Source organism: Episyrphus balteatus, chromosome 1, assembly GCF_945859705.1.
Source record: "Episyrphus balteatus chromosome 1, idEpiBalt1.1, whole genome shotgun sequence".
In the NCBI taxonomy this organism is placed as follows: Eukaryota; Metazoa; Arthropoda; class Insecta; order Diptera; family Syrphidae; genus Episyrphus; species Episyrphus balteatus.
The window spans coordinates 121,558,555-121,580,427 of record NC_079134.1 but is presented as its reverse complement, the minus strand read 5'-3'; the positions used below and the strand labels follow the sequence as shown (position 1 = coordinate 121,580,427).

General features: G+C 32.4%; 1 protein-coding gene across 1 annotated transcript; it reads left to right on the top strand.

The window, feature by feature from the left end:
- The first annotated feature begins 6,109 nt into the window (after positions 1–6,109).
- Positions 6,110–21,222, top strand: LOC129921338 (integrator complex subunit 3 homolog). The gene is made up of 10 exons (XM_056003138.1): positions 6,110–6,407; positions 14,007–14,617; positions 14,687–15,320; positions 18,760–19,176; positions 19,238–20,053; positions 20,109–20,266; positions 20,326–20,467; positions 20,532–20,657; positions 20,729–20,917; positions 20,999–21,222. The coding sequence occupies exons 1-10, from the start codon at positions 6,330–6,332 to the stop codon at positions 21,065–21,067; spliced, it is 3,240 nt and encodes a 1,079-aa protein (XP_055859113.1). The 5' UTR covers positions 6,110–6,329; the 3' UTR covers positions 21,068–21,222.
- The last annotated feature ends 651 nt before the right edge of the window (positions 21,223–21,873 follow it).

Sequence of the window (21,873 nt, the reverse complement as noted above, 5' to 3'; positions counted from 1 at the left end):
CGAAATCTAACGACAACAGTGTAACGTGGTTCCGGGCAGATAGAGCGTTTGAAATATAGTGGTCGATGTGAAGTAATGCGTCGGCACAACCTCTATCAGGTTTAAAAGCTACTTGGTTTAAGCTTGTAAGATTTTGGGAATCTATGTACCATAAAAGTCGTTTGGCAATTATTTTTTCCATTACTTTGGAGGTGCAAGAAATGAGCGATATAGGGCGGTAGCCATTTACTAAATTAATTTCTTTGTTAGGTTTTTGAATTGGTATTACAGTGGCTGATTTCCAATTTTGCGGGATAATACCGGTTTCATAGATGTTATTGTATAATCTAAGGAGTCTTACCTTGATAGATGGGGGTAGGTTTCTCAGCATGGGGTAGGAGATACGATCTCTGCTGGGTGTTTTGCCTTTTAAATGTTTAAGGCAACAATCCAGTTCCATCCCTTCAATTGGTATCTCTAAATGCTTGGCTGGTAGGCTGAGGTTAGATATATGAATGGGGGAATGATTGAGAAGGCTGTTTTTCAGTGAGTTGAAAGAGTCAGAGAAATTTGAGTTGTCCGAGAGATTAGACCAAGTTTGAGCAAAGAAGTTACTTATTTCGAGGGGTGATGAGATGGTTCCGGTTTGAGTTTCTATGCATTTAATGTTTTTTGGAACAAAACAACCCGTGAGAGATCGGATATTGTTCCAGATTTTTGTTGTAGAAGTGTTAGGATTGATTGACAGGGTAAACTCTTTCAAACATTTGGCTTTGCTCGATTTCATCTCTCTACGAAAGAGGGCATTAGCTTTTTTAAAAGCAATCAGGTTTATTGTGGTTGGGTGTTTTTTGAAGAACTGCCAAGTTTTCATTTTCTGTTCCCTTAGGGCTTTTAAAGTAGGGCTCCACCATGGGACTTGTTTTTTTGTTATTACTGGATGACTTTGAGGTATTGAGTGGTTGGCGGCATATCGAATGCCTTTCTGAAACAAAGCGGCTTCTTTATTGACATTAGTTGAGAGGTCCTTGTTTAAGAACCAGCTCTCGACGCTTGATTGAAATTTGTTCCAGTCGGCCAAGTCCGTTTTGAATTTAGGAGAAGGTGGAGAAATTGATTCATTGCCGGAGTTTTTATTAAGTGTATAAATAATAGGATAGTGATCACTATTATAGAGATCGTCTAGGATATTCCAAGATGAGTAAGGAAAGATTGTTGGTGAGCATGCAGTAATGTCGATATGAGTGAAAGTCCCGTGGGTAGAAAAATGCGTAGGAGAACCGTTGTTTAAGAGCATAAGATTTGTTTTTAATAAAAAATCCTCTACAATAGAACCTCTTTGGTTAGTAGTCGGGGAACCCCAAATAACATTCCACGAATTAACATCGCCGGTAAGCAAGATAGGTGTGTTTATTTGACTGACTATGTTTTCGAGGTCATGACTTGTAAATGTTTGTTTCGGTAGGATGTATATGTTAACAAGAGTAAATTTAAGTCCCAGATTAATTTCTACAGCTAGAGCTAAGATGTTAGAAGTAATGTTGATTTGTTTATGTGGAATATTATTTTTGATAAGAATTGCAATACCTTGCTTACTGGTTGTGTTTTGAGGTGAGTTAAGGAAGTAGCCTTTGTAGGATTTATGTGTAATTGGTAAAGATGCAAAAGCACAATGTGTCTCCTGAAGAGATATAGCACATGGCGATTGATCTTTAATTAATATACTAAGCTCATCGAAATTGTTAATATAGCCTTGTATATTCCATTGGAGAGCTTTTAATGAATAATAAGATTGGGGGTAGTTAGAGTTTGGTGTGTTATTAATATTTCTGTGACTCCGCTGCCCTGGGGTTGGACCATGGGAGTCCCCGGAGGGACTCCGATGGTTCAATCCCAGACCAGCAGAGTCTTGTTTTGGAAAAATTTTGTTACTGTTTTTAAATGTCATCATCGTCCATATTTGAATCTTCACAGTAGTAATCGTTTTTATCTATTAGGGTTTTTGCTAGAAAAGAGATGGGTGATGTGTTGGGGGTTATTGAGGTCCTGGCTGTTGCCGGGGATGCAGGTTGAGAGTTAGTAGAGGTTGAAATATTTATTTGTGTGTTAGAATTATTTGAAGGAGAAAGTGGATTTTTTGAGGGTTGTATAGAGGGTGTTGGTGTGGGTTGTGTAGATTTTGATGAATTTTCTGTGTTAATGTCGGAATGAACGATCTTTTCTACTGTATTTATTTTACTATTTACATTAGAATTTAAGTTAGTGTTAGATATAGAGGGGTCAGTATTTATTTGAGTAGCTGAGATGGAGTTATTTTCATTTGTAGATTGTGCTGGTTGGTTGTTTTGTTTCGAAATTTGATTTTTGATTATAACGGCTATGGAGGGTTTTACGAAAGGGTTTTTTGTTGGTGCAGGTATCATGTGTAAAGTGGGATTGTCGTTAAAAATTTGCCAAGCTTCACGTACTGTACAACGCCGCATAGATTTAATTTTATTAACTGACTTGTGTCGCAGAAAAGAGGGGCAGGCAGGATCGTAGGAAGTGTGGGATTCATCCTTACAGTTAACACAATAAACTCTAGTACATTCATCGTGTGGTGGGGGTAGGCAACATTCTTTACAAATCTGTGCATTTGTGCACCATTTTTTTGTGTGTCCTAACTTTTGACAATGAAGGCACCGCATTGGATTCGCTACGTACTCCTCGACTTTACAATTCAAATATCCGATTTTTATGTCTGTTGGACGCCGAATTAAGTCGAAAGTTAAAATCGCACCGCCTGTAGGGATTAAGTTGTCCTTATCTTTCCTAAGTACTTTTTTAACTGAGATAACTTTATGTTCTTTGAGTTCTCTGAGGAGTTCCTCTTCAGATATATTTATAATGAATTTGGAATATATTCTTCCTTGAACAGAATTGAGGGACGTGTGGGATAATATTTTCACTGGAATTGAGTCGATGTATTTTGTCTTTAGGAACTGTTCTGCCACGGAAAGACATGAGACTTTAACTAAGAGGTCACCCGAGCGCATGGGTTTAACCTCTAAAATTTCCTTTGATATAAATTCCATACCGCGATTTATTTGAAAGGGGTTATAGGGGGAGAGGCTTAAAGTTGTCACCGTTTTTTTCTAATCCCGAAATTATAATAAAACGAGGTATATTATCATCGTTGGTAATATGTGTAGGCATTTCTGGGTAATCTTCATCACTTTTTTTTTTGCGTTTAGTTTTGGGGAACCGGCTAAGAGGGACTTCATGGTCTAGCTCTATATACCGGTTTTGTTTTGAGGGGTCTCGACCCCTACTCATTTTGATGTCACTTATTTGCTAGGAATTAATTGTTATTACAAAGCGTAGAAGGAAATCAAATTTATGAATAAATTATTTGGTTTTAAAAGAAAAACACGTGCTTAGATTTGACACTATGTGGTTTATCTCTTTCACACGTCTTTACACGGCGTATGCCAGAATACGAATGACGAACTTCTAATAAGTTGTTTAAATACTATTAAAGAAACTTAAACGAAAAAAACTTGTTTTTCTCATTAGCCTGTTTAATGAATTTATAGAAGCTTTACAGAAATTACCAAGTTTTGTATTTGATTTTTGGTTTTGATATTAAATAATCTAGCTCGGACACTTTTTGGTTTTGACATTGAATAATTTAGCTCGGACATTTTTTTTGCTATTTGAACTGATTAAGTTTTTGATTTCATTAATGAATATACTAGGATGGCCGAGTGGGTAGAGTGGTGGACTCTACCACCAAGCAGATACGAAGTTCGATTCCTGGGTGTGGTAAAAAAATTATATACTTTTAAAATTATTATTAATAGATATACTAAAAACTAATGGAATGTTATATATAATATCAGATCAAAAGATAAAATTCATGATTTAAAACCAGTTAAAAAAGAATTCTTTTCTGTTTTTGTAGTTTTTTTTTTTTAAATTTCGATAAGACATGTATTAAAGAGCTATACAAGCGCTTCCGAAACTATCTGTCAAATCTCAAAGCTTCGGTAGAGCTTCGGTAAAGCTTCGTTTAAGATCCTTATAGAGGGTCAAACTTGTATAACGTTCTCCTTTTTCCATGCCCAACAACCTTACTAAAGTTTAAAAGAAGCTGAAATGTAGCTTTTGTAATACCTTAACCGAAGCTGAAATGTTAGTTGGGACGCCTATTGTGAAAATTTCGTTTGCCAAAATTAAATAAAAAAAAACAGTTTCAGTGAAAAAAAAAAATAAATCTTGTTCTTTTTTGGTCGCAAATGCGAAACGTCATCCCTTTTTTGTTCCTCTTTCTAGTAGGTTTTCGCCGCTCCGACTCGGGTCCGACTTCGGCTCCGTTTTCTCGGAATGGAGATTTTCACCACACTAATACATATGCAATCGACTTCGCGGTGATTATAATTTCCATTCAATTTGAGCCGCCTTCGGACCAGTTTCTGATCCGAAGTCGGACTCAGCTCCTCCTCAGGCGGAGCGGATTCGGACCGAGGTCGGACCTGTTTGCTTGTAGGGACAGCAACAACAAGAAATCGTTAATCGTCCAATGTAATTTGTGGATTTACATTTGACGATTTTTGTGTTTTTGGTTTTATTCTTATAAAGGGAGATTTCATTTCCATTCGAAAACAGTACTGTGGTGACTTTTACCTTCTTTCAAGTTTCTTGAGTGTTGACAGTGATCATCGATTTAACAACTTCAAAAATATGATATAATAGGGCAAATTCCAAAAACTATCATTGCCTTTTCTTTGGTATGACTGGATTTGGTTACCAAAAAACATATTCTAACTATGGTGGTAAATCTAATGAGCTCTTCAAGAATGACGGTCGGTTATACTGATTTGACGATTATTTTTTTTATTTTACTCAGCTCTTATAGTTCTTCTTCTAAAAAAAAAGATTTTTATGCTATTTATGCTATTTTTTTCCTGTAAACTGCCACAGAAAGAAAATTATAGTTACACCACAGACATTTTTTGTATCACATATTTTTTGTTATCAAAAAGAACTGTATACTCGCAATAAGAAATTCACCTCCCTGACTCGTATTTTCCCAAAAGATTTTGTTGTGAAAATTACCTAGGTCGTGTGTGAATTGCGTTAAATAGTTAACACCTTTTAAAATTTTTGACACTATTGAGGTGAACAAAAAAATTTCAGCTGTAGGGCTTAAGGCTTGGCCACACTGGAGGGTATGCGGTAGCGGTACGGGTAGCGGTGAGGGTACTTGTATGAAAAAAATTCCAAACTGACACATCAACGTTCAGGTGTGGAATTTTTTTAGTACAAATATCGTTACCGCTATGCCGCATACCCTCCGGTGTGGCCAAGCCTTTATTGTTTAATATTTTTCTCTGCCTCTTTTCTGCCATAAAACTCCTTTTTAATAAAAAAAAAAACAAAACAAAACCATCTGCAAAAAAAATTTAACTCAAAATTTAACCAGGTCCCAGAGCCCAATAAATTTTTAGCAGCTGAAAATTTTGTATTCACCTCAATAGTGTCAAAAATTTTACATGGTGTTAACTATTTTAAATTTTTGAGGTGAATAAAAAATTTTCAGCTGTTAAAAATTTATTGGGCTCTGGGACCTGGTTAGATTTGAGTTAATTTTTTTTTGCAGATGGTTCTGTTTTGTTATTTTTTTTTTTTATTAAAAATGAGTTTCATGGCCAGACAGCTGAAATTGTTTTGTTAACCTCAATTTAACGCAATTCACACATGGCCTAAGTTTGTGATTTGTTTGATAAAAAAAAATAAGTGGTAAAAAAACATGGGATGCACATTATTTTGCATTTTGCGAAAAAAAAAGTGGTGAGTATACATTTTTTTCGATTTTGGTTTACAGCTGTGGTGAATTGAAAATATTTTTTTCGGAAAAAAATCCCTTTGTTTGTTTTAAACACAGCTGTGTACTTTGCTTTAAACAACGGCATAATTGGTCTTATATTCGAAATCGGAATTATATTTTTGAACGCAATCGACCTACAGCCTAAAATCCCCCAAATTCCCAAATCAAAATAAAAAATTCCCTAGAATCCTATTCAAAATTTCCAATTTAATTTCTGGAAGTGCATTGGAATACTTATGGAATGCTCTTTCTCTTCATTTATAAATTTTTCAATGAGATTTGACAGGTTTCTTATAATTTTATATTATTTTGCCTATGAATGCGATTAATATTACACGTTCTATATCCAAATGCACCATTTAAAAGAATAATTAAATAAACCACCTTTAATTCATTCTTATTTAGAAATTACATAAAAGTTAACAAACATCACAAAACATATTTTTAATACCCTGGCTACCATCTGTATCATGAAAGCATAATGGCAATGGAGCCCCTAAAGTTGACTTCTAAATTGTTTATGTGCACTAGCGTAGATTTCAGAGATGAATTCGAAGAGGTAAGCTTTAATAAGATTTTGTATGTTTTCTAAAAATAAACTTGTATCAACTTTTTTTTTGCTTATTTCTTCTGTTTTTAATGCAGTAAGTTTTTTTTATAGAATTGGATAATTTGAAAAGTTGCATGTTAGTTTTTAATTGTCCAACAAGTTAAAAAGTTTATTTTACCTTTTTTTTTTGATCCGGTCTAGTTTTATATTGATTATCTAAAATTCCATTATTTAGTATACAAATTTGATTATTCCATTTTTGTGAGTTCATTCGCAGTTTGTTAAAATATCCGAAAATATATTCCTAGGAAAAGTTTATTTCTCTGTAAAATTGAGATCGAAAAATGATCTTAAATTGTAAAATATATGTGTTGAAATTATAAGTAGGTACATTTAAATAAAAAGGTAATCTAGTGGCAAGAAGTAATTGATAAGTTTTGGGATAGTAATTGCTGTTGGTCACGAGAGTACCAAATCAGCCCCAAAAATTAGATTATTTTTGTTAATCAAAAGTTCATTGTTCTTAAAGAGCTTTTAAACGTTAGCACCTTTTATATTTTTTCATATCGTATTTGCAATATTGATAAACTTTCTAAAATTTGGTTGCAAGATGTTATGAGCCATGTAAAACTATGCGCTTGCAAGTTGAACAAGAAAGTAGGAACAGCTAATTTTAGGAGTAGAGTTCCCTAACATGTTTGATATCGAAACCAAAAAATGTAATATTAATCGATATTAGTATAATATAAAATATGTATTTCTATGGTGCTTGGTAAAAATATTATAGGGTAGATGTACCCATTTCCGAACAGCTCCAGTAGCCGTACACTTTTCACTTAAATATGTAAAATCAAACTGTTTTGTCCCGTTCGAAGTAAAAACCCGGTTAAACTAGAATCTATATACTATATTCGATCACTCCTTGCGATATCTCGCTCAGAAATCTATATTTTCTTGTTCAAATAGCTTTCAGTTTGTCGGAAGGATCAGATGCGTAAAATTATCGTATTTTTTTTGTAAAAAAATTAGTTTGAGTGGTCACATGAAATAGTGTTTTTTTGAATCAAAATAAAGTTTAGGCTAAATTTTATAATTTTATGCATTAGTTTAGACAATAAGTAATTGATTTTAATATTTTTTTTTTAAAATTGTATATACTTATTCTTATGTTTAACTGTTCGGAAATAGGAAGCCAATTTTTATGATTTTCCTTTCTCCGAACAGTACTGTTTGGAACTAGGCAACTGCTTTAAATTTTATTTATTTAATAAATATTTATACAAATTTATAAATATTTAAACAAAATAAATAATTATTCATATTTCATAAAAAAAATGCACTTCATTTCTTCTCCGAATACAACCCACATCGTGCTACACATGTAGCCGTCAGATGTTGGAGCTCAAAAGTCACTGTCGAGCTTCAATGTGGGAATGGACCAGTTTAAAAGGCAACGAACGTTGGAAAATTCCTAGGTGACAAAAGCAAACTTCTGCGGACTGTTGTGCACGTTTTAGAAAATAAAGACCTTTTTGGTTTTGTACAAATGCATTGCGCAGATATGGAATTAATCCCTTCGCGGTCGACCATTCAAAATGCATCCATAGTAACTTTCTCTTATATGTCTACCAACCAGTTATTAGAATGCACATCTAACGCTACGTATTAAACTACGTGAAAACTTAAAAAAAAGTTCGTTTTAAAAAACCGTTCTTAAATTTGTATCGGAAGCACCGACAAAACTGAGCCCATTGAAGAGCCAGAACCAAATGATATAGGCCCGTTTCCTATATGGTTTATAAATATATATGTATGGAACATTTTTGTTTACCTTGAAAGTTCCATATTTTTGTTATTTAAATTAATTGTAAAAGAGTTTTTATCTAAATAATAGAAGAAAATTGTTAAAATTTATGGTGTTCGGAATTAGGCACATTAGTGTTCGGAATCAGGCACCTTGTGTTCGGCCTCTGGTGAAAACGACATGCCTTCGGTTTTTATTTTTTTATAAGAAAACTTTTGTACTCATTGACAAAATTTTATTTTTTTATAATAAAGTATTCTTACACCTTTCGTAAAAAAAATATTTTAACTTTTTTTCTTCAATAAATAATTTTTTGCAGCTTTTTTACTTTTGAATTTTAGTTAACTGTTCGGGTATTGGTACATCTACCCTACCTTACTCCAGGCTTGTCAAACTCAATGGCATTCACGGGCCAAAATAGCAGGATCTAAATTTCTATGGGCCGCAAAAAAAAAAGAAATCATTAGAATTTTTACGAAACAGATTTATTTTTATAAAAGAACAAGAACAATATGTAGGGTAGATGTACCCATTTCCGAACAGCTCCAGTAGCCGAACACTTTTCACTTAAATATGTAAAATCAAACTGTTTTGTCCCGTTAGAAGTAAAAACCCGGTTAAACTAGAATCTATATACTATATTCGATCACTCCTTGCGATATCTCGCTCAGAAATCTATATTTTCTTGTTCAAATAGCTTTCAGTTTGTCGGAAGGATCAGATGCGTAAAATTATCGTATTTTTTTTGTAAAAAAATTAGTTTGAGTGGTCACATAAATAGTGTTTTTTTGAATAAAAATAAAGTTTAGGCTAAATTTTATAATTTTATGCATTAGTTTAGACAATAAGTAATTGATTTTAATATTTTTTTTTTTAATTGTATATACTTATTCTTATTTTAAACTGTTCGGAAATAGGAAGCCAATTTTTATGATTTTCCTTTCTCCGAACAGTACTGTTTGGAACTAGGCAACTGCTTTAAATTTTATTTATTTAATATTTTTTTAATAAATATTTATACAAATTTATAAATATTTAAACAAAATAAATAATTATTCATATTTCATAAAAAAAATGCACTTCATTTCTTCTCCGAATACAACCCACATCGTGCTACACATGTAGCCGGCAGATGTTGGAGCTCAAAAGTCACTGTCGAGCTTCAATGTGGGAATGGACCAGTTTAAAAGGCAACGAACGTTGGAAAATTCCTAGGTGACAAAAGCAAACTTCTGCGGACTGTTGTGCACGTTTTAGAACATAAAGACCTTTTTGGTTTTGTACAAATGCATTGCGCAGATATGGAATTAATCCCTTCGCGGTCGACCATACAAAATGCATCCATAGTAACTTTCTTTTATATGTCTACCAACCAGTTATTAGAATGCACATCTAACGCTACGTATTCATAGCCATAACTTAAAAAAAAGTTCGTTTTAAAAAACCGTTCTTAAATTTGTATCGGAAGCACCGACAAAACTGAGCCCATTGAAGAGCCAGAACCAAATGATATAGGCCCGTTTCCTATATGGTTTATAAATACAGGGTGTCCCACAGTCACCGCCCCAAATGAAAACCATGGATTCCTGAGGTCATTTTAAGTCGAAAAACTTAAGAGGTAATTTTCTCGTTTTCGTCCCGTTTTCGAGTTACCACGGTTTTTATGATTTTTGCTCTCTTGTCCTTTAACTGGCCTTATCTCTGCCAAACAGCGTTTGATTTGAAAGATTTTTTTTACAACCAATCAAGAATTTATTACAGTTTAAGTTTGTCTCAAAACTTTTTTTTCTGCGGACTACCGTTTCTCCACAATTTTGCATCAAACACAATTTTCTTCGTTTTTTAAGTTGTTTTTTACACTTTCATATCATTTAAGTCAAAAAAACACGTTAATGAGTAATAATTTTTTGTGCTTTTTATTAAAGCCCAGTTTATTTTCATAAAAAATATAAATATTATTTCATAAAACAGGCTACTGAAAGTAATTAAAAAAAATAAACAAACTGAGTGAATAAAAAAAAAAAATTATTTTTAAATAAAAAATTAATTTAAATGAATTAAAAACTTTTTCTGCGCTATTGTGGTTAAGAAAAGAACAAATAGATGAAGCTCAGTAAAAGTTTTAATTCATTTAAATTAATTTTGTATTTAAAAATTATTTTTTTTTTATTCACTCAGTTTGTTTATTTTTTTTTTAATTACTTTCAGTAGCCTTTTTTATGAAATAAAACTTATTTTTTTTTATGAAAATACACTGGGCTTTAATAAAAAGCACAAAAAATTAATATTCATTAACGTGTTTTTTTTTACTTAAATGATATGAAAGTGTAAAAAACAACTTAAAAAACGAAGAAAATTGTGTTTGATGCAAAATTGTGGAGAAACGGTAGTCCGCAGAAAAAAAAATTTGAGACAAACTTAAACTGTAATAAATTCTTGATTGGTTGTAAAAAAAATCTTTCAAATCAAACGCTGTTTGGCAGAGATAAGGCCAGTTAAAGGACAAGAGAGCAAAAATCATAAAAACCGTGGTAACTCGAAAACGGGACGAAAACGAGAAAATTACCTCTTAAGTTTTTCGACTTAAAATGACCTCAGGAATCCATGGTTTTCATTTGGGGCGGTGACTGTGGGACACCCTGTATATATGTATGGAACATTTTTGTTTACCTTGAAAGTTCCATATTTTTGTTATTTAAATTAATTGTAAAAGAGTTTTTATCTAAATAATAGAAGAAAATTGTTAAAATTTATGGTGTTCGGAATTAGGCACATTAGTGTTCGGAATCAGGCACCTTGTGTTCGGCTTCTGGTGAAAACGACATGCCTTCGGTTTTTATTTTTTTATAAGAAAACTTTTGTACTCATTGACAAAATTTTATTTTTTTATAATAAAGTATTCTTACACCTTTCGTAAAAAAAATATTTTAACTTTTTTTCTTCAATAAATAATTTTTTGCAGCTTTTTTACTTTTGAATTTCCGTTAACTGTTCGGGTATTGGTACATCTACCCTAGTAATATTAATGTTTTCTGCCTGACACTTGGCATCTCTTTTCTGTACCATCTTCTCTACTTGTGATGAAAATTTTTTAGAAGTTATTACTTTTAAAACAGACCCAAGGTGTAGATCTGTTATTCTGGATTTAACAGGTGACTCATTTCGATTCATAAGAGAAAACTGCTGCTCGCATCGATAAGTGCTTCCAAACATACAAATGATTTCATATGCCAATTTTCGAGTGTTCTCAAATCTGCTTGTTAGATACTTGTAAAATTCAGGCATCCCAGCTTCATCGAATTTATATCTTTAAACGGAGCCACACTGGATTTCGATTAGCTCCATTTGCAAATGATTACGTACTGATTCTATATTTATAAACCCGTCTCAAAAAGAGATTAAAAAAGGATGGATTTTTCGGGAAAAAGTAGCGAAAATATTTGCATTGGTGTTCATTTAAGAAAAAAGTAGCGACTGCAAGTCGACTGCAAATCGAATTTTTGGTTGCTTGGAAGTCGACTTAAATCTTTTGTACAAATAAATAAATTCAGAGCTTATTCCCGAAAATTCACTTAGGAAGAAACAAATCGTATGGAACTTTTTCACTGCTTTCCCATTGGTCAAACTGCACTCCAATACTAAATACAGCAAAAAAAAAGCTTGTTTTCAATACAAAAAATGTTTGTTTACCTTTTCACCCATCAAGAACTCATATAAGCTGGAAACTCTCCATTGTGACATAAATAGCAAAAAGTTAAAATCTCTGCAGTGAACATCGTGTTGAAATGGAGAAATTCAAAACAATTTTATTGGATTCCCCGGTTTGTTCGTGTTCATTAGAGACATTTAAATTTTATTTTTTTTAAACTAAAATTGAATGTAAAAATTGAAAATGCAAGTTGTACCTAAATTAAGCTTGGGCCGCATAAATATACGATGTGGGCCGCATGCGGCCCGCGGGCCGCAAGTTTGACATGCCTGCTGTAGATAGTTACTACATGCCCCGTTTAGTGGCGAATTCCTTAAAAAAATCGATTTGAAAGCGATCTTGAGGCTATTTAGTTTTCATAAGCAATGTGCAAAATATTATTTATTGAACAACAAACCGATTTTTAATCGATTTTTTTTAAAGAAATTCGACGAAATGATATTACGATGATATAGAATGCAAAACAAAGTGGGTCCCGAAGTGAATTTTTTAAATAGAATGTATAGCACGGGCGCTTAGATCGAGTTCAATTATGGAAGTAAAGAGATAAGAAATTAATTTCTGTTTGAAATTTGACAGATTTTTTAGTTTGCGCCTTAGCTTACTATTTTGCGGGCGCTATTTGGTCGCCATAAGAGTATTAAAGATTCATATACAAATCGCAAGTGGGTCTTCTGTCTGTCAGTTTGCGTGTTAGTCTCTCTCTCTGTCAATCTTCCCGCATACCACACCCGACCGTGCACTTCGCACATACGATGCACCTCGCACAAACCGCGCATGTAACGGCGGAACTTAACATTGAAATTAATGCATCTTCTGTTGCAAGTCATAATTTCGGTGTGTCTGTTAAAAAATCTGTGGAGAACTGAATTTTTCACGGGAAATACAAATTACCTAATATGAAAACATAAAAATATAATTATACAATATTATACTATTCAAAATTTACCATAAATTGACAAAAATAAAAAAAAGGCACAAAAAAAAAATAGACGCATTTTGAAGAAATGGGGATTGACTCGAAAAAGTCTGAATTTGGAAATGCCATTCTTTCATCAAAAACTTTGTTAGCAAAAGTCCCCTTTGCATTGAGCTCGAAGAAGACAATTTTACCATATTTATGGGAAGATAATACAGTTTTTATCTCATAAAGCAAAAATCGAAAAAAATTGAATTTGTAATATTCTTTGAGAAGAGCTGAAAAAAAAAATCAATTTAATTTTTGGAAGCGTTGTAAAACATCGAGTCGTTAGGTACGGATGTGAAATATTTTGATGTTTTAGTTTTGATTTATGCATACCTATTCTGCAAGGAATAAACCAATAATGAAGTTTAAAATCGTTTTTATTTTAGTTAAAATACAAGAGCCTTCTTCTGATTTTGAATATTAAAATATATTTCGCTTATTATCACAAATGAATGAAGAAATGAATGAAGAAATCGCCCGTTGACATTTTCTTTAAGAACGGTGAACATTACTATTGAAGCAGTTAGTTTTGTGTAGATTATAATACGTGACGTAGGCAGAAATGGCAGCCTATAGAGCACCTTCTCATAACTCTTGTTTGCACATAATTTTTCTCTGAAAGAAAGCTTGATGAAGAGAATGGTTTGATGAATCCAAGAATTACTTTTTTAAGTTTTTTTTTTTTAATGAGAGTTAGTTCTAATAGCATGATAAACATGTAACTATTAACATTCAACACATTCTGTTAAAAATCCTTTATTCATTCTAAATAACTCTTATTGGAAACAATAATTTAAAAATAAAAATAATAATGATCAAGCTTTTGAGATGAATTAAAAGAGCACTCCCGAATTATGAAATATTCCTAATTATTTTGGATTAAAGGCCAGTTTGTTCACAGTCGATTATCTTTTAATCAAGGATTATACCATAGAAAAATCCTTGATTAAAAGATAATCAAGTGTGAACAAACCGGCACTAAAACTTATTAACCATATGTATTTTCATATCATAAAAAATAAAATTTAAATTGCAAAAAACAACCTAAATATGAATTGATGAGAATAAAATTTTCTAGTACTGTTCCTGTATAAACAATTTTGACCTTTTTGTTTTGTTTTATGTTAGCGCTTTGAACGGGCTTATCAAGCATTACAGTACCAAATAAATGGCTTGAATGACAAAGAAATGCACGACCTGTTGTCACAACAGGCTTGCAAGGAAAAACAACATGAAGAAATATCAATCGGATTTTTATACATAATATTAACTGACCCTCAAGCAGCACCTAAAATATATCGTGATCTAACTCTTATAACCAGAGATGGATTGAACTATGTTCTAACTAACTTAACAATGCTGGTAGCCGATAAATACACAAAACTGACTGATGTTAGCAGGCGGCAATTAATATGGTTGCTACATGAATTAGTTAAGAATAGAGTTTTAAATGTTGAAAATACCATATGGAATTGTATGAGACAAGCCGGTGGAGGAGATGTATCACCGAAAAATATTTCTCTCATCGAAGGACTTCTTGACATCTTTATAGAATTTCGTCCTTGGCTAGAAAATTATCCGTTTTTAGTTGGAACAGTAGTTTATAGTTATGTTCGACTGATTGAAGATCATACTAGCCCGTTGCTCACCAACTTGCGGAATAAAGAAATAACCTTTGTGGTAGCGTTAATAAGAGATAGATTTCAAGACATTATACCACTTGGACGTGATTTTGTAAGGTATGTATTCAATTTTTATAATTAAATTAATCCACTAGTCTAAATGCCACCATTTAATTTTAATTACAGATTGTTACAAAATGTCGCTCGAATTCCAGAATTTGAACAACTTTGGCGTGATATACTGTATAATCCAAAAACACTCTTACTTTCTTTTAACGGTATCTGGCAATTGCTACAGATTCGAACAAGTAGAAGATATCTCCAGTGTAGACTTACGCCTGAAGTCGAGCGTAAACTTCATTTTCTAGCGTCATCAGTTAAATTTGGAAATCAAAAACGTTATCAAGATTGGTTTCAAGATAAATATTTTGCCACACCAGAGTCCCACAGTCTGCGTTCGGATCTTATTCGATTTATAATCAATGTTATTCATCCAACAAACGATATGCTTTGTTCGGATATCATCCCACGATGGGCAATAATTGGATGGTTAATATCTTCGTGTACTAATCCAATAGCTTTGGCAAATGCGAAATTATCATTGTTCTACGATTGGCTGTTCTTCGATCCCAATAAGGATAATATTATGAATATTGAACCTGGTATTTTAGTTATGTATCATTCAATAAGAAATCATCCGTTTGTTAGTTGTACGTTGTTGGACTTTTTGTGTCGTATTATGAAGAATTTTTTCCCCAAAAGTGAAGAGCAAATAAGAACGGGAGTATATAATTCATTGAGGAAAATACTTGAAAAACAGGTGAGTAATTTATGGCATCAAAAAATGATTTAAAAGTGTTCTTGTTATATTAGTGTTTAGATTTTTATTTTATTTTGCGAAGAGCCAAATATTTAGAACAAATAAGAAACTTTTGAGATTCCAGCAAAACAAAAGCATTTATTTTTATAAGCAACCTTTCATATTTGAAATGGACATTCCATATTTGACATTTTTAATGGAGACTTTAAATATAATGGAGATTAAATAAATATTCAAATATTTTGTATTTAAATCGCTTAACGTGGTCATATATTGATAAGGTACATAAATAAGCTTATCTGCAGTGCTTTTTGACATAAAAAAGATTGACCGGTGTGAAAAAGCTATCGTATCTGACCCTGTCAGAACCCATTGCACTATCTATCACGCCATGGGGCTCTAATTAATTTTATATTATTATGCAAAAAATTACTTCTTACCAACAAAACCCTGTGAGACTCAAAAATTAAATTGAATTACTAAAAAAAAACGCACCCTTTTTTCTTCTGCATTTAGGTATACGCCTTTATCTTATTTTAAATGGCTTCATTCTTTAGTGTTTTTTTTTTGTGTTTGTTTACTGTATAGCAATGCTAAACTGCAATAGTATTATCAACCAAATTTAACCATAATGGAGATGAACCAAATTTAAGAATTCAAAGTCTGAAAACTGATATTGAAATATTTTTGTTATTTAAGAAGAAAAGAAAAAAAAATGGAAGCAAGTGATAGTTGTCTCCTCTAGCGCATATGAAAACTTGGAGTCGTCTGTTCACTCCATGAATTAAGTTTTGAAGTCTTTGTTGTAACTCTTCTTTCACTGCAGTTTGCAGTTGATGAAAACTTGTTGGAGGTGGATATCTTCAACATTTCTTAGACATGTTCCGTTGAATTCAAGTCCGGATTTCTGAGTGGTGAAACCAAAGCTGGCTTATTAAAATCTTGAAGATATTCTCAAACCACTCTAGCATGCATTATCGTGCATCAGACTAAACTGTTGACCAATTTGACAGTACTACACCTTAGTAATTGTGTGAAGTAATCACTTGGTACCAATTTGAGTACTAACGATTGGTAGAATAACCAGGTTCTAGCTGATTTTGAGGATCGAGCTGGTATCGAGTCCTGACTAGTACTTGGTACTTAATAATTGACAGTACTTGTATTAACGCTAACGATATTAACGCTAGGACTTTGTGAAGAAATTGGCCGTTAGCTAATCTACGATACGAATCAAAATCGTTGTTAGACCTATTTCCTTTAATTGGAGCCTGATGTCTTTTTCGCATTGTTTCCTGAATTATTATATCCTTTTTATTAGATCGAGAGCCAACAGCAAACGTTGTGAGTAGAGGTATAACCAAAATGATCTATAATTTACCGTCGAGTCCGAACCATTGAATAATTACAAATAGAAGTGGACACCCAGGGAAACTTCCGCTGTAAAATTGTCGGCGCTAGTATCGTGCGTTGAATTAAAAAAGCAAATCCAACAATCCAAAAGCAAATCCAACAATCCAAAAGCAAATCCAGCAACCCAAAATCAAATCCTAAACCGCTTATACATATAGATAAAAGTTTACCTATTTCTAAAAGTGGAGATAGCCTATAGGATAAGGTGAATGTCTGGTAAGTTTACCTGCCCAGGTTCGAATCTGACGGGAAATTGAGATTGTTTTTTTTTTTTTTTTAATTACTAGAATAAAAATTAATTAAATTTCTAAAAAAAAATCTCCGCAAAAAAAAAAATTTCAAATTTTACCGGTATTCGAACCTAGGCCAGTAGGAGTTAAAGGCATCGTCCTTGTTCTCTAGACTAATATGACTTTTCAAAATACGAAAACTTATATCAATATAAGCTCTTTGAAATGTATAATAATAATTATTAATTTTTTTATGAGGGTTCAAAAAAATTATTAGTTAAGACTCAACTCGAAAATACATGATAGTTGAGGCGCAAACCTGTAGTTCATCTATCTTCCGGTACTCTTATAGTCGCATGAGTAATCTGCGGTGTCACTTCTATTTGTAATAATTCAATGGTCCGAACACTAACCATCGCACCACGGCGTACTTCCGTAAATAGTATTTTCCGTTTTTTTTTTTCGTTCTCTTAAAACGCATAAAACTGTTTTATTTTCCTCGTGATCCAGATCAGATCATTGTATTTATTTGCAAAACAATAACAAAACAAAATCCTGCTTTTGTTGTACACCTAATAAAAACAATGATCTGATCTGGATCACAAGGAAAATAAAACACAACTAATACACTTAGGAGCAAAAAAATGGAATCAAATTTTGCGTTCTGTAAAAACGATAATTGGTCGTGAAGTAATCGACATACATTAATGTTAATGGTACCATTGAAAAGTTTGAAACAAAAGCTTTAAGTCAATGCCAAGAACTCAAAAATCCGTTCGTTTGTTCTATCCATCCAACATAAATGAAGTATGTAAGGAAAAAAAAAACTGAAATTAAAACACAAATTATCTGGAAAATTTAACATTTAAAAAAAATTAAGTGCTATTCATTGACAGAAAACGCTAATATTATCGTTGGAATAAAAGACTGAAATTGAAACAGAGAGTATCTGGAAAATTTAACATTAAAACAAAAATTAGGTGCAATTTATTGACAGATAGCGGTAACACTATCGTATGCATTTTTATGTTTTTACCAACAATTCAAAGTACAAAATAAAAGCTTTATACCATGAGACTTTGAATAAAAATATTTTATCCATGGCAATTTTTGTTTTTAATATAGATAATATTATTTATTTGATTCCGTTTTTTTGCTCCTAAGTGTATAAGCTTCTAAAAATCTTATTTGTTTATGTTTTAGAAATAAAATAAAAAAAAAACAAATAAATAAAAAACTGCAAAAACAAATATAAATTTTTAGTTCTAGGCTATAGATTTCTATGTTTTTTTATACTCGCACAAAATCTAAGATTTTAATTTGTGTTTACCCATCCCTTTCTATATACAGAAATATGTACATATGTAGATAGCCACTTTCCCCTGCATATGATTTTTGTATTAATACTTCTAATATTACCCATTCCTCCATTACATCAATATTCTGAATTCTCCACTCCTCCACAAATCTCTCCAATTAGGTTCACTTTGGCGAACCAGGGGGCGCTTCAGACGTATAGGCTTATAAAACTATACTATAGTTTATAGATACAAGACTTTAAGTAATCATGAGTTCTACTTCTGAGTTCTGGTTCTATAATAAAACGCAATAGATATCAAAGATGAGTTTTAAAGTTTTGGAGCATTCACCTTAATGATAGTACATCTAATAATTACCAGCAGAACAAGAACTAATTAATTTTGTTTGTATTTGCTTTTTTGTAAATCTTTTTCAGTTTAATTTATGTGATATTCGAATTCACTCAACCACTTTAAATCATTTCACAATTTTTGTAGGTTATTCCAAATCTGCAACCACTTTTTGAATCATCCAAACTCGATAGAGATTTGAGAAATCTTATTCGTGAAAATTTCCGCGAATTTGTGTGCCCAACAACACCTGCAGCTGGTGGTGCTCCAGTTGGTCCAATGTTGTTTCCAGTTCAAATGAATCAACCGGGTCTTAAAAAAGACGAACCCATTTATAATCAGGATGAAAACAAAATTTGTACTGCAACCGACTCAATGGAAATGCGTGAATATGGAACTCATATGTTGGTGGACGAACAACCAGAAAGTGCGCCTATTCAAAATGTAATCGAAAAAAATGAATCCGAAGTGGAACCCTCATTCAGTGAAGACGAAGATGAACAAATTATTAGTATTAAGTGTGAAGATCTAACCGATGACGATGATGATTTGCCTCTTTCAAAGGTAAGTATTCATCTACTGCATTTGCCTTAACGCATGATTATTTTCTATCTCAATTATTCAGGTACGCTTAAAGGAAAAACCAACTGCAGAAAAAACAGAACTGCCAAGCAGCATAAGTGACTCCTTTGATCAGTTTTTAAATAAAAGAAACTCATCCACTCTCGAAGAATTTATCGATCAATTCCGAACACTTACGGTATCTGCTATAGATGAACAACAACAAATGTATATAACATCCAACGTACAAGCTATCCTTAAAGACACCCTACCTGAAAACATATTCACAGACAGCAAAACCGACGAAAAAAGTCTATCCAAAAGTATAAGCTATCCAATATTTACTGTATTTCGTAGCTTATACGAATCAGAAGAAAAGGTTAAAAAACCATTTAGTGCGTTGCTTGCTTCCATATACGAAAGAATTCCTGAAACGGGCTATTTGCTTTTGTATTTTCTAAAAGTCTACACAAAAGTTCAAGCACGTCGAAATGCAAACCAATGTTATCAGTTCAAAACATGTGTTTATAAAACTCTTTGTGATGCCTTAGAAGAAAAAGTCGATAAGTGTTTAGTTCGTGATCTGAATGCTCTCGAAAATGAAAATACACAAATGTTTTTGTGGATTTTGCCAGACATATATCGAGAGTTCAAAACCAATGTGGTGAACAATAACGAAATGATCAAAATAACATTAAGATGTGTAGATGCAAAAAATATACGCGACTTAATGTATTACATTGCACAAGGAAAACTGGCTCTATTCAAGCACGACGGATTAATAAATTGTATACGAGATAGTCTATCATATGAGACATTCGAACAACTATGTTTGTGGCAATTAGTTCAAGCTCATGACATACCATTAAAATGTTTACAGGTATGTTAATAGCTTCAAGGTACAGTTTTTTTTTATAAAATATTTATTTTAAAAGGATATACTGCCAGAACTCGAGTCAGCGAATCACCCTGAAGCGCTGTGTTATATGCTTCTTTTATTGAAAAATGAAGATCCAAATGTTGAGTTGATAAGACTGCTCCTGAGCAGAGAAACTAAAACAAGAGGGGATCCGTTTGTAACATCTGCTCTAAGGTATATCAACATTAAGTAAATTATAAATACAAATAACTCATTGATTGGTTTTTGATTAGATTTTGGTGCCAAAGAGGAGAGGAAAAACTTTCGGAAATAATCGCTGGACTTTTAACTTCAAAATATCCAAGTTCTTCACCAAATAAAAGAAAGCGATTGAAGGGAAATCAGTCAATGGGAAGTTCACCATCTGCGGACCAAGTATATTTTCTTTCTCTTTTTCTTTTGAGTTTTTTTATTAATTGGCCTTTGTTTTTATTGAAAGATATTAAGCCATTTGGAACACTATCGAAGAAGTTGTCGCCATGGCACCGGAACTGGGCTATATGTTCATGATACAATGCAGAGAGCACTTCAAACAGCATTTAGTCATAGCAGCGATAGCACAAAAGTAATAAAAATTCATTTTCTTATACAAAAAAAAAGAACAGGAAACAATAAATATTTCTTTTTTTCTTTTAGAAACAATATAGTGACCTTTTTGCCTTAGCCGCAGAAGAAGACACTACAGCTGTTGGACGTCGAGGAGGCAGTGGTAGGGGTAGAAAACCACCAACAAATAAAAAAGAATCTAATAATTCAGGAAGCAATGCGAAAAAGACTTCAGATCCAATTAAGACAATGTACACAAGTGATGAAGATTCCAGTGAGGTTAGTATTAAAATCAGCATTGAATCTATGTTTCGTATGTTTTTTTTAATGATCACACATGTCATTTATTTCTATTTGCAGGAAGAATGGTTAAAACCAAAAAGTGCACTGTACAAGAAAAGAAAGAAAGCGTTTAATGATTCCGATTAAGAAAGTCTTTGGATAAGAAAGAGAATCACATTATGTTTATATACATATAAAAATAAAAAAATTATAGTATTAGTTATCAGAAATGTAAATATTTATGTATAGTCGTATAATTTTTATGAAATGCAAATTACTTTGGTAAATATAGCAAATAAGAATAAAACGAAGAATAAATGTATTCTTTTTTTATTTTTAAAACTAAAAACACAATCTTCAAATTTATTTGGGTGTCTTCACCTGAAAGCTTTGCATAATAGTTATTGATTGGGATAGAATTTAACTTGCTAGTGAATCAGGAAGTTTTGGAAAAACACTGGGGATGTCCTTGTCCATGTTCGGCATTTTGTTAAAAAATTCGATCGCTACGAAATAACATGCATTCCTAACGAAAGAGTTGTTCCTTAAATATTAGAAAGTAGTTTCGTTTTCTTCTCATCACTCTGTTTTCTTCTTTAAACCCATTCCATTTGTCTATTACACTTCTTCATTCAATCCGATAAAAACAAATTAGCTCAGGCAAATTAGTAAACCAAATCGTATTTTTCTCGTGACACATTTTTTTTCATGGAATGTGTTCGGTTGTCAATTTGTTGGAATGATCGGATATAGGGAGTAGCCGCCATCTTGGAAAAGCTAGTTTTTTTTAACAGTTCTATTTTAATCTGGCTATGAATATGAAGTCAGAGGTCTGGGTTGGATTCCAAGCCCTTACCACCTAAAAATAAAAAGATTTTTTTAAGAGGTACTTCCTCTTGCGAGGAATTGACAAAGCCTCCAAGAGTATCATTGTGATAAGAAAATACATCTCT

What these genes read in the sequence shown, in the direction of transcription:
- LOC129921338 (XM_056003138.1), top strand. Translation starts at nt 6,330, where the DNA reads ATGGCAATGGAGCCCCTAAAGTTGACTTCTAAATTGTTTATGTGCACT. An exon ending in GTTCACCATCTGCGGACCAA is followed by an intron (nt 20,468 to 20,531) that starts GTATATTTTCTT and finishes TTTTATTGAAAG; the next exon opens with ATATTAAGCCATTTGGAACA. An exon ending in ATAGCAGCGATAGCACAAAA is followed by an intron (nt 20,658 to 20,728) that starts GTAATAAAAATT and finishes TTTTTCTTTTAG; the next exon opens with AAACAATATAGTGACCTTTT.